Below are 14,872 nucleotides of genomic sequence, written 5' to 3'. Positions count from 1 at the left end.
GCATAAATTGATGTTGAGCTCAGCCTTTAAACCGTCGGTGAGGAATGCTTCGGATAGATCAGCTTTGAAGTCCTTTTCCGTAGCAAAACAGTAATGATAAGAAATCTGATGAATCAATATACTAGTCCATTTGATATTCCACCTAGCCTAAATTTAAACATAATGTTAATGTTATCCCTCCATTAACTTCCAAATGGTGGTTTAAATTTTATATCTTGTTTTCCACAGTTACTGTTTGCCGTCGGTTTCACACACTGGTGCGATTATTATAGTGAAGTGGATTGGCCCTTCTCTTTTCAAGTAAGCCTACTTAATTTATCAACTGGCACAAGGACACAATACTGCAATTCAATTAGGTTTATTTATTTGAAGATTGGCAAAATATAAAAATACACCGTATTCACAATAGATGAAAACATTTGTTTTAGGCATTGGAATGATGTTTCATACACATCTGTACATGAACAAATATTGGAGATGGAACTTTTTACTAGCTTGGTAGTGAAAGATGGTTTGCTCATTGGCCACAACCAAGTAGAAAAACAAAAAAACGAAATCAACCAGCTTAACTGTGTTAGGGAGTTTCAAACGGCCCCTCAAGAAACAAAAAATATCCACAAAAAAACTAAAAATAGTAACGCAGCATCCCAACGGTAGGTTCCAGGCGTCAACATTATGCCATGCAATTGACGACATGATCTCCAAATGCAGATCGACGTGGGGTGGCACTTCCTCACAGCCTCAGATAGGACACCTGCAGAGAAGGGTCAGTACATTTAGGAGATTGGTTTTGAATTTAAGGTAAAAGCATGAAGGACAAAGAGAAATTAAAAAAACACAAGGACATGGTTTTATTGTGATTTCACATCAAAAGCCAAAAAGTGATAGAAGTCACTTATTTCTGCTGCATTGTAACCATTACAATTTATGCCATTTTAGCATTTCATTCCATCACACAGGAGGGAGCAATTAAGGCAAATGCTGCCTCACAAAGAAACAAAGAAATACAACATAGGGATGGGAAAGAGAAAAACATTTGATGATAATGTTTCTTTATGTATGTGCGACCCGACCCCGGATAAGTGGTTTTGAAGATGAGGATGATTCTTTGATGTGCCTTTCTCAATAAAAGGTGATGAAAAAAAGACTTAAAAACACATACAGACTCCCTTCCTCCCTCCCATTAGCCCTCCCTCCCCAGACCATCTGCTAATCCTGGGCGCTCGCCGGCTACAGCCTCTGCTGCTGCTCCACCGAGAGCTCTATATCGGGATGATGGATGAGGGCATTTGCCACTCTCAAGGCCTTGTCTACGCTGTCCCAGTGCCCCTGTCTGCTCAGCAGCCAGGCGCAACAGTGGTAATTCATCCAAATGATAACAAACTGCGTCCGGGGGTGAGTCACCGCAGGCATACATCACCGGGACGCCCGGGCCAACATCAAAAGGGGGAATCAGGGGAGAATGTTAGCAGTCATTAAGATTCACTCAAATTCAGCTTCTACACGCCGTGTATAAAACTGTTATGTAGAGGCCCGTAGAGAATGTTAGCAGTCATTATGATTCACTCAAATTCAGCTTCTACACGCCGTGTATAAAAGTGTTATGTAGAGGCCCGTAGAGGCAGACACACCCCTCCTATCAGCGGATTGGCTGGAGTCTGTGTCCCTCCTCCATCCCATTGACATATATTAGCTCTATTTGAGATTAGTCTCACCAATCTGAGTTTAGATTTATATCTTAAGCCTGCCAAGCTAAAATCTCAAATCTCTGTGAACTTTACTTTCTTTTGCGTCACACTTGTTTCGCCCAATCATGTTGCTGGATCTTTAAGCGTGTAATTGGCAAACACAAACTCGGAATTGTCAACTGTAAAACGGTGTCTAAAGATGTCAAATCACGGCGCGCAGAGTGCAGACTGGCAACTCTAGAGAAACTAATTAAAATGCCCCTTTGAAAGGTTCATCCACTCACCAAATTAGTTTCCTTTGGTGGAATATCTCTAAAAATAAAAACGGGAATCACCCGTCACCTGCAGTTTTTGGTTTGCGGCCCAGTTCTGTTACAACAAAGTAGGACTGGGACAGGGACCACAATGGAAATAAACTTTCGGGCTTCAATGTGTCATCCCAGACTATTAATGAATTTTAATGCATGACACAGAGTGCTTGTTCATATTTTAAATCAAAATGGTCAAATAAAATCAATGAATCACTGCTGGATCCAAGATGAATTCATAATAGACGTTGAACCATTGAGACGGGAGAGGCCCGAGGACAGTGCCACTGGTCCCTGCTAACCCATGACCAGCTCTGCTCTTCAGAACTCACCGCCGACAGCCGTTTATCTTTTCAATCGGATCCGGGCGAGGGTGCAGGGAGAATATTTCTGAACTTAAGGAGAGCGATTGAGATCAAGTACAACCCTGGGGAACGGTGGTGATGTTGGTGGAGGTGGGGGCAGGATGATCATTATGGGGATACAACCTGAACATTTAGGACGTGATGGAATCACAGGATTAGCACTTAAGGGATTTGGTTAATTGGTGACGTTAACTGTGTCCAGATTTAAATCAGCCATGAATTTTGTTCATCTCACTTTTTGGGCAGCTTGTGCGACATTGACAATTATATTTCAAAGGAGCGTTTAACAGCTCTCCTAGCCTCTTACCTTCTTTCTTTTCGTCCAACCCACTAAAGCACACACAAACTGCCCTGGCTACGCTGCTTTCTCCGATAGTAACCACAAACAAACAATTCTCCAAGTTACAATTCTGTGTTTACGTGCCACGGCGCATGCTCACAAATGTACAATTCTGAGCGAAGACAGTGGCTTAGGGAACTGAATGCTTAGGCCACGTTCCAAACAGTTGAACTCACTTCCTTCGCCTACCCTCACAACTTATTGAAATGTTGCTCTGCACTCATGCAATTATCAGATACAGGGTGCTGCTAAACACTCGTTTGGAATATCATGCATGTCAATTGCTCACCATCTGCCCAATTTCAGAACTCGAGGCTTGAGCGTGAGGGGGTGAGTAAACAAAAATCATGGCTGATTTACATCTAGGCATAGACAATGACTCGTAAAGACCTAAGCCCAGGGTCTTTACACACCGGCCAAAACCTTAACGTCTTTGCTGACATTATATGGTTTACCAGAAATAAACAGAGACAAAGGAGTCTTCGTAGCTACACTGATATGGCAGACTATTTCCGCCAAACAAAGAAGAACTAATGGATGTTTGAATAAATATTCAAACAGTGTTATCTTAGATAAAACAATATTTAAATATTTTTTGTGACTTCAAGAATGTGCCGTGTCAATTGCTGACAAAACTCAGGACGCCCTAGCCAGAAGAATGTGATCTTTACAGCGAGGTTGTCCTGCCAATGTTAGGCTTGGGCTTAAGGGAAGGATTAGCTACACAAATGGCATTGTACTGTCCAAGCAGAGGTGTTTAAGAAGAGGGAATCACCATTGGGAGCCATTCGCAGAGAAAACCTGGGCTGTTTTGTCAGTCGGTGGTGTGCATGTAAAACACTGAATCTTGAGTGACTCTGATTTGCCTTTCCCAGTGTTCCATCAAACAGGCACAAGGGCTCCAATAAGGGCACCGTGATTAAAAACGTCTCTCTTGACTCTCCTTCTGGAATCTGGCGCAAACACACGCATGCAGGCTCAGCCTCAGAACCTCGCCGTCACTTTCTCCCATTGTTATGGCGAGCGTTCTGCCTGCACCCTCTCACATTTAATGAATCCAGCGGGCATGTTGGGTGAGGCATCGAGTTTCCACAATGTGCGGTGGTGTGATGCGCAGATGGGACCGTGGTTATGCATCAATCACATTCCAACGCCGTTCTAACGGCTGGAAACCATTTCTGGCCGCGGATTAACGTGTGAAAGTGTGTGAAAAGCATTGTGCGGGTGTCGTCTGTCCTCCAGTAAGAGGGTTGCACTTAAGAGCCTGAAAATACTCTCATTACACTGGCGAGGAATAGGGCAATGGGTGGGCAGGGGGAAGGGTCAGGAACAGTAGCAGAACATTCTACGTAATAGCAGAGAACATAATAACCAGGGGGTGGGGGGGAAGAGGGAGAGCAAGCTTTGATCAAGTTACGGAGCACAGATGCCCCAAGCCTGCAAGCGCAACAAGACCCCACACACACACACACACACACACACACACACACACACACACACACACACACACACACACACACACACACACACACACACACACACACACACACACACACACACACACAGGTCTACAACTGTGGTGCCCCCTGGAGTCGCCTAAGGCCCTCTGGCCGTCCCCGTCTTTTCCATTTCCAGCACGACCCTCACCCCCATCCTCCAGCGGATGAAGCCCACCCTCTCAGATCCTTATCGCAGCCTCGCACAGCGCCATCACTCTGAATGCACCAGCCCAGCCCTCGCCCTGCTGTCCCTGGCGCGGCTCTCTCAGACCATCTCTGGTAACACGGGATGACTTCGTGATCGCATTACCCCCCCCCCCCCCCCCCCCCCTGTGGTCTGTGGTTGCGGGGAGTTCTGCTCCCTGGGAACCAGAGAGTATGGTCTGTTTATTAGCAATGTTTTACGGCCCCAACGCTGCATATGTTCAGGATAAACCCACAAGGGTTCCTTTGTGTAACCGCAGAGTTGTCCTTCTTGCGGTCTCCCTGATGAACCACAGTGTGTGCAGAGGGCTTCAGGTCCTCGGTGTGAGGGGGAAGCTTTGGGTAACAGCGGAGCTCGCTGTGGAAGTGTGCGTTGCGCCGCAGTGAGACGGCACCAAGCCTGGAAATTGAATTACGACACCATCCTGGGGGTGGGGGTGGGGGGTTGGTATGAGGAAAGGAAACCAGTAGTAATTGTCTGCCCAGAGCATTCTACCTTTATGATACGAGCCAGGCGGCAGCAGTGGAAACAGGTATATAGCATTCTGCACGCCTCACCCAATGCACAGAAACCTTACTATGTTTTGAGAGAATCTGATTCCACAGAGAAAAGGACTTTAGGGGGGTGGTTTGGGATGTGGGTTTGAGAGATCTGTTCAGATTGACCGACGTTAGAGCTGCAAACACACATGAACACACCCAGATATATACTGAACATCAATACATATTTGAATCCGCGCAGTTTCAAGGATATAACATTATTTCGGGGGATCGACAATTGTTGGATTGCGGCATTGCTTACCACATGAGAATCATCTTGGGGCCGCAACTTTTTGGAGAGTAAGCACAAGCAAATAAGTCCAAGCATGTGTGTGTGTGTGAACGCTTTCTTATGCAATGTACTTTTATTTCTTCAAGCGACAGTGCCGGATGAAATCCAACAAAAGATAAAAGAACAGCAGGACCAGCATGTGCTAGCTGTACATTATTCTGCAAGGAGTCTCATTCAATTAAAGGCAAAAAAAAAGGGCCTGGAGTCTCCTCTCCAAGACGTTCTTCAACAGGTAATGATGATAATTACTTGGTAACTGTCGGAAGGAGAAAAACAGCCCAGGCACAGCTAGGCAGCGCTTATTTTCGAGTCAAACGGTTTCTTAAGGCAGTTCCCGCTAATTATACTCTCGGTATCCCCACAGGTGCATAGAGTTGAAATCCTGACAAAAGTACAAACTCAAAACCATACCCAGCAAATTCAGTATGTTTTTTTTTTTTATCCACTAACGGCTCTGAATCCTGAAATTAATAAATTCCACAGCAGTAAGCCGTCGACGGGCAAGTCTTTATCACGGCGAGACATTCCAGCTATATGAACTAAATGATCTCTGGCAGCTGGACGAGTGTCTGAAGGCCCACTAATGGGCTGCGTTTTGTCCTGCTCAACCAGGGAGCTGTCAGAAACCTGCTAATTACATATGATAACCCAATATATGCCATTTTACGAGCACACTTCCTTGCTAGGAGCAAAACATAATTAGGGCTGCCTAGTAGCTCACAATGCATAGGAAACCAAGGTGTGCGTGCCTAGGATGGAACCTGCAGTACTCGCCTGATAAGACTGTGTGTGTGTGTGTGTGTGTGTGTGTGTGTGTGTGTGTGTGTGTGTGTGTGTGTGTGTGTGTGTGTGTGTGTGTGTGTGTGTGTGTGTGTGTGTGTGTGTGTGTGTGTGTGTGTGTGTGTGTGTGTGTGTCCTCACCTGGTAGGACCTCATGTGTCGCAGCACGGACGGCAGCAGGGCGTTGGTGTCCTCCATGGCCTGCAGCAGCTCCTCACACACCGTCAGTGGCAGGATGAGGGGGTGGCCGATGGCGTTGGTCTCCCAGCTCCCAACGATTCTGAAACCCAAAACACAATGCATGTTATGCACTGCCGTGTAATCTCGCAGATGCTGCTTTACTTGAAGGCAGACGAGGTGAAATCTTTGTGAATGCGGCGTTTCACTTCTTATTTGTTTTCGACCAATCATGTTGCTGGAGGCGCTTGATTGGAAAACACAAACCTGGCCAGCACTAGTAGTAAAATGCAAAAAAGAAAAAGAAAGAAATCTCCAGATTTCTTTGGGAGAAAAGCTTTGTAACGAAACATGGTGTCCCCACCCCATGCCTTGCCTCATCTCCCCCAAGAAAGCAAAGTAGGACTGCTGGATGCCAGAGGAGCACTGATGTACCCAGCCTCATGGTGACTGGTACCTCTACAGCAGCAGCCAGTGGCTAGAACCAGACATTATATCACCGTTGCAGTTCTCATCCAAATGACGTACAAGCCTTCCCCAGTGGAGGTTTACCAGTGCTGCATTAAAACAGGACTGATGTTGTGTGATAATGTCAGCCCTGCTGAGTGTACGAGTCAGATAAGAGGAAGACAGCAGGGGGCGGCGGGGCGGGGGGGTCAAGGATGGATGCCTTGTCAGAATATGTGGCAGGCTCTGGGTTTCATTGAGGTGACATTTAACCATGTGTGCGTTGTTATCCTGAAAGGACCTGGCCCTGCCAGATAAAGGCCCCGGCAATATCTCACACAGTCCTCTAATAAGGCCCACCGCAACACGGCCCTTAATCACGACCCCACACACCACCGCTGTACACACACACACACACACACACACACACACACACACACACACACACACACACACACACACACACACACACACACACACACACACACACACACACACACACACACACACGAAAATAGATTTTTTACGACCTATCATTTGGTTTCAGGGATCTTTCATCCTATAGGCTCAGGTTAAGCACTAAATACCACCAGCGATTATCATGAAAACAAAATCTTGCATTATCAGAAACACTTTCTCCCCCCCCACCCATTTGGTGTATACTACCTTCAGTACAGATGCAGAGAGAATCATGTATATAAAGTGCACATTCTAAGGTTACTGCAATACATAGCACTGCCCAAACGGTTGACTGATTCTCTGGATTAGTTGGCTGACATAACAATGTTGGTGTTGCTCACGAGACTTTCAGCTTTGGCAAGTTTTAACAGGTATTTTTAGCAATGAAATTTTACAGACAGATTAATTTGATTAAGACTACTATTAAGACTAGAGGAATTAGAGGAATTGTTCGCTAGAGCTCTGCAATACACAGTATTCTAGAAAGGTGCTAAAACTACTTCCTGGGGAAGTACAAAGCTGGTCAGTCTACTGAACCCACAGCAGAATCGTAAATGTCAGCACCAAGTGCCCTATTGTGAAGCTACGTGGTACAGTACCTCAAGAGGAGTCTCATCATGCTCAAATGAGCAATGCTTTTAATAGGGTCGGAAGAAAAGCTCAAACCTATCCTCTGAGCATCGTCCCAGCGGGGGATTCTGGCTGCCAATCTTTAGAGCATTCCCATTAACAACACTAATTTGCCAGAAGTGGAGCAGCTCTGCACTGGGAGCACTACCTACCTACGAGCAGACTCTTAATTCTGCAGTCACATCAAGGGACGTACGGCTTTCAAGCGAGTAGTAAAAGTAACTGACAAGCTGAGTTTACTTAAAACGGAGCCATTGATCCTCGAGCCAAATCCTTTAAAAAACGCAGCCGGTTCCCTTATGTCGCTCACGTGGGATTTGCATTTTTCCTCAGCTGTCACACACATTGCCGACTTTGTGCCAGGAAAAAGAGTTGAATGATATCAAAGTTTCTCAGCATTAAAGCCTGTCAAGCCTATAAATAAAACACTTAGAAAACAAGCAAGAAAATGCGTCCTTTTCTTTGCCATCAGCCTTGGAACAAATAATGGCACACCGGCCTCTAGGTACTGCCAGTTTTTTTCCCCCGGATATCCCTTTGAACAACTAATGGGATTTTAATTATTCATCAACTTTACGTCATTATTCATCCTTATTTAGCAGTTGGGCTCCTCTGCGTGTCCCCTCGTTCTGGATGGGACCGGCCTATCTTTCAAAGAACATGTTAGCCCTAATGAACCCCTGTCTGCTCGGAGGGCCTGACGTAGACCGAGGGGAGCTTGTCAGGAGGCTGCGGGGAAACGCCGATTTCCCCCCCCCCATCCCTTCCCCACCGCCCCCCGCCCGTCCTCAACGTCCGCTGTGGGACGAGGGGGTGGAGGGCCGGATAAGCAAGCGAGTGAACGTCGGGTCGGAGTAATGAGGATGGAGCGTTATTTTGGAACCGCGTTGGCACCGCGAGGCGGCAGGACATCCAATCCCTCCCACACTCTCTCCTCTGGTGGATCACCGCAGTCGTACGGCGACTCCCCCCTGTTTGTTGTAGTGGCGGGCTGGGGACAGGCGGTGCCGGTGGGGGGGGGGGCTTACTTGTGTGATGGCCCGGAAAAGGCAGTAAATACCCACTTGATGGCGGCCTGAGTCTCCAAAGTAATGAGGCGGTTGGGTCAGAAGAGAACGGTTGCAAAAAAGAAAAGAAAAGGAGTGTGGGCTATGGAGTCGTCTTTCATCCTTTGTCGGGAGGGGGTCGTAACGAGACGGCGGCTGATGGAGTAGCTCACGCGCCCGGGGAGAGATGGCAGGACGAGATTAAGGAGAGCCAATCGGAGACGGATGGTGTTGGCGGGGGAGGGGAGGCGGGATGATTCCGGACTTACTCTCTCTGAGCAAATCCCTCGTCGGAGCATACGATCCAGAGGAGTTTGAGGGCCGGACGGGCCTGGCTCGACAGACACTCCCCGTCAGCCTCTTCGGGCCCCGGGGAGACGGAGCCATCAACCTGGCGGACAGACGCCTCCGCCACCGACACCATGACGGAGTCTGTGTTCAGCAACCAGATCTGGGAGAAGACGGGGGTGTGGGAACTACCGTGAGTTTCTAGTTGGAGGAAAGCATGCAACTGCAGGGTAATGAGAACCAAACCAACTTGCATATGGGTATAAATACACAGATACACTTGCAAATATAAAGCGACACCCCTCCACTTTAACATAATGACTAAGGTTGGAACGTTAAAACGAGTGCTGGCCGGTAGTTTTTCCAGGCAAAAAGACATTCGACATTTAAAAAGTGAATTGTGGACCCTGACTCCACTTTTATAGAGCACTCAGCACGAGGAGTTCAGAGTGGTTGCAGCCAATTCCCATGTTAGCGTGGGCCCACACGCAGCACTCAGATACCGTGCGGTGAGGGACCGAAGAAGGGTGCGCACAGACGACTCAATCCCGTCTCCCTGATCACGCGGCGGCCCTACCAGTAAGAAGGGCTTTTCATCAGGGGTCTGGATGGCGAAGTGGAAGACACTCAGTGTGTTGGAGAGCTCCAGCATCCTGGCCGCGACGCTCTGCTCCAGGAACAGAGATCTGGGATGATGGGATGGAGAGAACCAGACAGTGGTGAGCGGGGGAACGAAAGTAAGAACATCCAATATGCACTGACAGGAGAGTAAAAAGTAAGGATGCGTTCATTTTTAAAAAATGTATCCGTCATCAGCCGAGACAAAGCCTAGTGCTATCCCGGTTAGACTCCCCGGTCCCCCACCCTTCAGCATAAGACAGGCCTTTGTGAGCCACCCACCTGCTGACAGCGGCCTCTACCTGGCTCCCGCCCACGGTGAGATCCACCACCACCTGGGTGATGTAAAACTTCAGGCTGTCTGCGGAGGGAACGACCGGGACACAGCGGTGGACGGGGAGGAAGAGAGGTCCGTTAGGTTAGCACACATTGACTTCATGCAGCCCGTGGTCATGGATGTTATTGGAAACCCGACACACTATGAGGACTGGGAGGGGAAAATCTGGGGTAGAAAAAAAAAAAAAAAAGAAACTAAACAAATCTTCTATGTACCGTGTATATTTTCTGCGTGGGTGTATATGAGAAAAGAGTGGAGCGGTTGCGTTGGAGAGTGGCTGACTGTACCTGGAGCGAGGGCCTCTCCCAGCACCGCTGAACAACTCTGGCAGGAGATGCTCACCAGTCTGCGGCAGGATTTCTAAATACAGACACAAAGCAAAGGAATTATATAAATATCTCTCTCTCCAACACACACACACACACACACACACACACACACACAAATCAATAATTTCTGTCTCATTGTTGGAGACAGGGCAGTCATCTTCTATTCCCCTCTCAGTCGTGCACTCATGTCACTTATGGAGAAAGTGAATAATGGAGAAGGGGACATATCAATCCTCCCTTTGCAGACTGCCAGAGAGTTTGACTTTGAAGATGGCAATTAGAAAAATGATGGTCACCGTGGCGACGTGCTTGCGTCACACCAGGCCACGTGTGAGTGTTAGATAAGTGTTTCTGAATTGGGTGGTTAGCACAGGATTGCAAATAGTGGTACAACACATTTTCAAAATCACATTTGTTTCATCTGCAGTACTTATTTTAAACACATGGGGGTTGACCGTTTCTACCAATAGACACTCAGGAATCAGGATTGGATCCTGGGAACCAGACGGACCTCGTGAGGTCATGTTTGGCTCTGTGGATAAGGTCAGGCTCCCCTCCCTTCCATACAAAAGACTTCTGCCTGGTACGAGGCAGATCGACCAATCCAAAACCTTAGATCTATTCATCCGTCGGTCTATCTCGTACCCCGCAGAGATCTTTTGGTATGAGAGAAAAGCCCGACCTTATCTGCATAGCAAAAGACACTTGAGCTCTCGAGATCAGGATTGCCGCTGCACTCTTCTTCAGCCAAAATCTCCCTGGCTTACAACGTTATGTTTATGCCTTACAATATTATACAATTGATTCTTAATACGCTAAAAATATTAATATATATTAAATGTGCTGCTATGATTATTATTATAAAATTAATCCAACATTAATGCTGGATGCTACAGGCTCAATTTAGTTTGTTGTACTTATTATGAAAAATGTGAGCCTGAAATCTGATAACTTAATGCCTTTATTTAAGTATGAAGATTTTTGATTTTGTTCACCTAAAGTGCAATACATTAATTAATCAAAGGAATTACTCTGTGACATGCGCAGCTCATCAATTCAGTAGGTCTGTAATTCAATAAGCCCAGTATAAAGTGATGGGTAAATGGCACTGATAAATGTCAAAGTTACATCATGTGCAACGTGTCACTTCTCATCGCTAGGCCTATTGTGAATTGGGTCGCGATGATGGGCCCTCTCTAAAAAGTGTGTCTCGAGAAATAAATGTTGGGAAACACTGTCGGGTCGCTGACACGTTGTTAAATCACCTTTGGATCCTGGCTGGCATCGGTTCCGGCACAGGTCACTTCCTCCACCAGAGTGTCCTGGCAACTGGCGTCTCTGGTGAGGAGGAAGAAGGTGTCGCCCAGCAGGCAGTCCTGGGCCCGGGGCAGCAGCTTCAGGTTGGCGAAGGGGTCCGGGTGGCAGCACCAGTCGTCCACGATGGCGTTCCAGTTGCCGTTGGGGAGGGGGAGCACGCGCTGGAACACCCTAAGATGGACGAGGTTAAGGAACGCCAGAACAGGCAGTGTGTCAAGAGAAGAGGCGCCATTGTGCTTTTCAATAATAGTCTGGTGGAGTTATTTCAACCGCAACTCCCGTTGTGCAGGAGTCTTTTCAAAGAGAGATCGAGAGAAGAGAAACAAAACGGGGAACTTGGCAGCAATACAAAGATATTTGAAGGCTATCTGGAAAGTACATTCAGGATGAAAGGACATATTTCATATTACGTTCCTTTGGGGAAATGTAGACAGCTTGCCATTTTTAGACGCCTATTTTATAATCACTTAGCCAGTGGAAGCGTCTCGATGGAGCCAGCGCAAGTGACATTCAGAGAAAATACAACGTAGCCTTTTTAACTACGCCCACTAATCACCCACTAAATCCAGCTTCGCCCGACCTATTCGGGACAAAGTCATCACAGACTCTTCTCTAGCTTGTCTTCACTTTATGAATCTCTTGCTCCCTGCAGCTGGGTCACAACTATCAATAAGTGCTCCTCTTCTCAAAGACAAGGTCATTAATAAATCAGGGTTTCCCGGAACACACCCACCCCAACCCCCCATCTCACCTGTCATCCAGCAGCCGGGTCCTGCAGCCCTGACAGTGGAAGCAGTAACTATCCTTGGTCTGGAGCCTCTCTATCGGGCTGCCAATGCCCTCTGGTGGGGTGGAGAGGTGAGGTGGGGTCGGCAGGGTGGTGAAGAGAGGGGAAGTGGGGGGGAGGGATGGAGTGGGGGTGGGGTGGGGATGAGTTGGGGTCAGATGGGATGGTGTGGAGAGGTGAGATGGGTTGGAGAGGGAGGGTTGGGTAGGACGGAGAGTTGTGGTGGAGAGATGAGGAGTAGAGGTGGGGTTTGGTGGGCCGAAGAGGAGATGTGAGGGGGGGTTGAGGGAAGGGGGGGGGAAGAGGTGGGATGGAAACATTAGGTGGGATGGAGTGGGGTGGAGATGTGAGGTTTGTGGAGTGGTGATGGGATTAAGGAACATTAGCGGATAAACAAGTTCAAGGTTTTCAAAGTGTGGGCTCATTTTTGTACTACAGAGCACCACAGTCAATAAAACCCTGGGTAGCGATTGCTAGCCCTGGTAGGGTGCTGCCATCAATCTGGCGGGGATTCGATTTGTCACAGCTCTCCAGGCTGTTGTTAACTTCTTTGTGGGGACCTGCTTGGAGCGGAGGATCATATATCTTATTGAACGTTTTTGTTTATTTTCGGGCAAATAGCTGTGACCGTTTTAAATTGTGTAAAGACTTGGCTAGTTATGTACTCAGAATTAATCTTTTCCTTGCATGTTGGCACTCTCAAATAGAGTATACATGATTACAAATAGTACTGGCTAAGATGACCCCCGTTTGTAATCGCACAAAAATAACATTAGGTTACAAATACATCAAGTCATGACACAAGGATTATATATATTGTTTGGTGTGCGCGTGTTGGTGCTTGGGGTCCATTATTGTGAAGATTACCGTCATCTGTGCTTTGGTCTACATTGATACGCATTCTGAAATGCAGCTCCTCGTCGCAGGCTGCGGTCTGCACGCAACTTCCCGGCTCAAGGCTGACACCTGCTGGCAGCGCAAGGCTTAACAGGCCGTGGGCCGTGGAAATATCAAGAGATCCATCGCCTCCTGCCACGCTCACCTCAGTTGGGTCGTTGACAAGATCTTTCCTGGAGGACGCAAGAGACACGAGTTTATTGTATTGTATTGTGTATTTTATGTCTGCAGTGTATTTGCAGTGCAACTCAACCCTAGTTAGTTGCACTGCAAATTCATTTAAAATAAATGCAGTCGTCATGGATTCCACACACCATATTGCAGATGTGTTATTCAATATTGTGGGTGCTACTACCTACTGCCATATACATCCCTAGCGAAATCACCGAGCAAAAATGTAATACCATATTTGTAGTCTCAAAGTGGAAACACTTGATGCAATCATTGCGTTAAACAGGTTAAACACCAATGCCAGGTTTAAGAACGAAGACTTTAAATCTAATAAAAAAAAGGAAAACAACTCATGTACAGTATGATCGACTCGATCGTACAGTATGATCAAAACTCTACCGCCATCTAGTGTCCGTTTGAGCTCATACAACGTGAGATTCATGCAACTTATTGATCCACAAAGACAACTTTACGTTAACGCAAAAAGTCTCCAGGGACTAAATCTTGGGATTTCTATCAACATCTGAAGAAAAAATAACTATTAAATGTTGCATAATGAATGTACATATCTAGGGTAAGACTGTAGCATCCATGGATGGACCAGCTTGCTATTAGCTTAGCTCGCCTGGTCTCCAAGACAAGACTAGGAACAAGACCTCAATGGCAAACGTTTTTTACCCGATAATAAGCATCCCCGTTTTCAGTCTCTTTCTGAGCTCTACGAATAGTCCAACTCTACTTGTTGTTCTTGTTGCTGCCATCCCCACGCTTGTGTTGGGCCTCAGCCACACGATCTGTAACACGCACTACCACTCAATCCGGTGCAAAAAATAACGGAAACACAAACCACCGTCAAAAATTGACTATCCGTAATGGCGTGTTTTGAAAAATAAAACGATCAGAATCACGGTTAAAAACGAAATCACGGACAATGCAAAGTTATCTCCACGCTTGAACGTCCAACCACACAATTCATTCAATGGGACGTAGTATCTACCGACTACCGTCCCTGAAACTAGCCCTGAGAAGATACTGAATTGTAGCGTTATCCCGGGCTAGCGCAATGCTACGTCCGGCCTCTTACAACTTCCGATAAGCTGTGTGCTCCACATAACAATTTTGGGGCAGTTAGGAAGTATACGAGCATGGCAATAAAAACAAGGAGATGACAAATGGACTTCTGGCCATAACATTTAAAATGCAATATCCGAAAGCATAACATGACATGGAATGGAAGCGGATATGATATGATATCCCTTGATCAAAGGTCCCGCCCACTCTCTCACATGCTGCTAAACCAATGGAACGAAAAGGCCCGCCCTCTCTCTCTCCCGCCTCTAAAACAACCAAACT

At 46.9% G+C, this 14,872-nt stretch overlaps 1 protein-coding gene across 1 annotated transcript; it reads right to left on the bottom strand.

The window, feature by feature from the left end:
• Positions 1–343: 343 nt before the first annotated feature.
• On the bottom strand, positions 344–14,754 carry ube3d (ubiquitin protein ligase E3D). The gene is made up of 10 exons (XM_056601996.1): positions 14,198–14,754; positions 13,319–13,521; positions 12,416–12,506; positions 11,613–11,835; positions 10,306–10,378; positions 9,964–10,042; positions 9,641–9,749; positions 9,045–9,226; positions 6,158–6,296; positions 344–754 (listed from the first exon to the last, which is right to left on the bottom strand). The coding sequence occupies exons 1-10, from the start codon at positions 14,278–14,280 to the stop codon at positions 734–736; spliced, it is 1,203 nt and encodes a 400-aa protein (XP_056457971.1). The 5' UTR covers positions 14,281–14,754; the 3' UTR covers positions 344–733.
• Between the last annotated feature and the right edge of the window lie 118 nt (positions 14,755–14,872).

Source organism: Gadus chalcogrammus, chromosome 11 (genome assembly GCF_026213295.1).
Source record: "Gadus chalcogrammus isolate NIFS_2021 chromosome 11, NIFS_Gcha_1.0, whole genome shotgun sequence".
NCBI lineage: Eukaryota > Metazoa > Chordata > Actinopteri > Gadiformes > Gadidae > Gadus > Gadus chalcogrammus.
Note: the sequence above shows the minus strand (reverse complement) of the source record. Positions and strands in the feature narration are given on the sequence as shown.

Excerpts from the sequence above, each read along its gene's own strand:
- ube3d (XM_056601996.1), bottom strand. The coding sequence starts at position 14,280 with ATGGCAGCAACAAGAACAACAAGTAGAGTTGGACTATTCGTAGAGCTC. Across the intron at positions 13,522-14,197 it reads ACGGGGATGCTTATTATCGG|GAAAGATCTTGTCAACGACC; the intron begins GTAAAAAACGTT and ends TGCGTCCTCCAG. Across the intron at positions 10,379-11,612 it reads ATGCCAGCCAGGATCCAAAG|AAATCCTGCCGCAGACTGGT; the intron begins GTGATTTAACAA and ends GTCTGTATTTAG.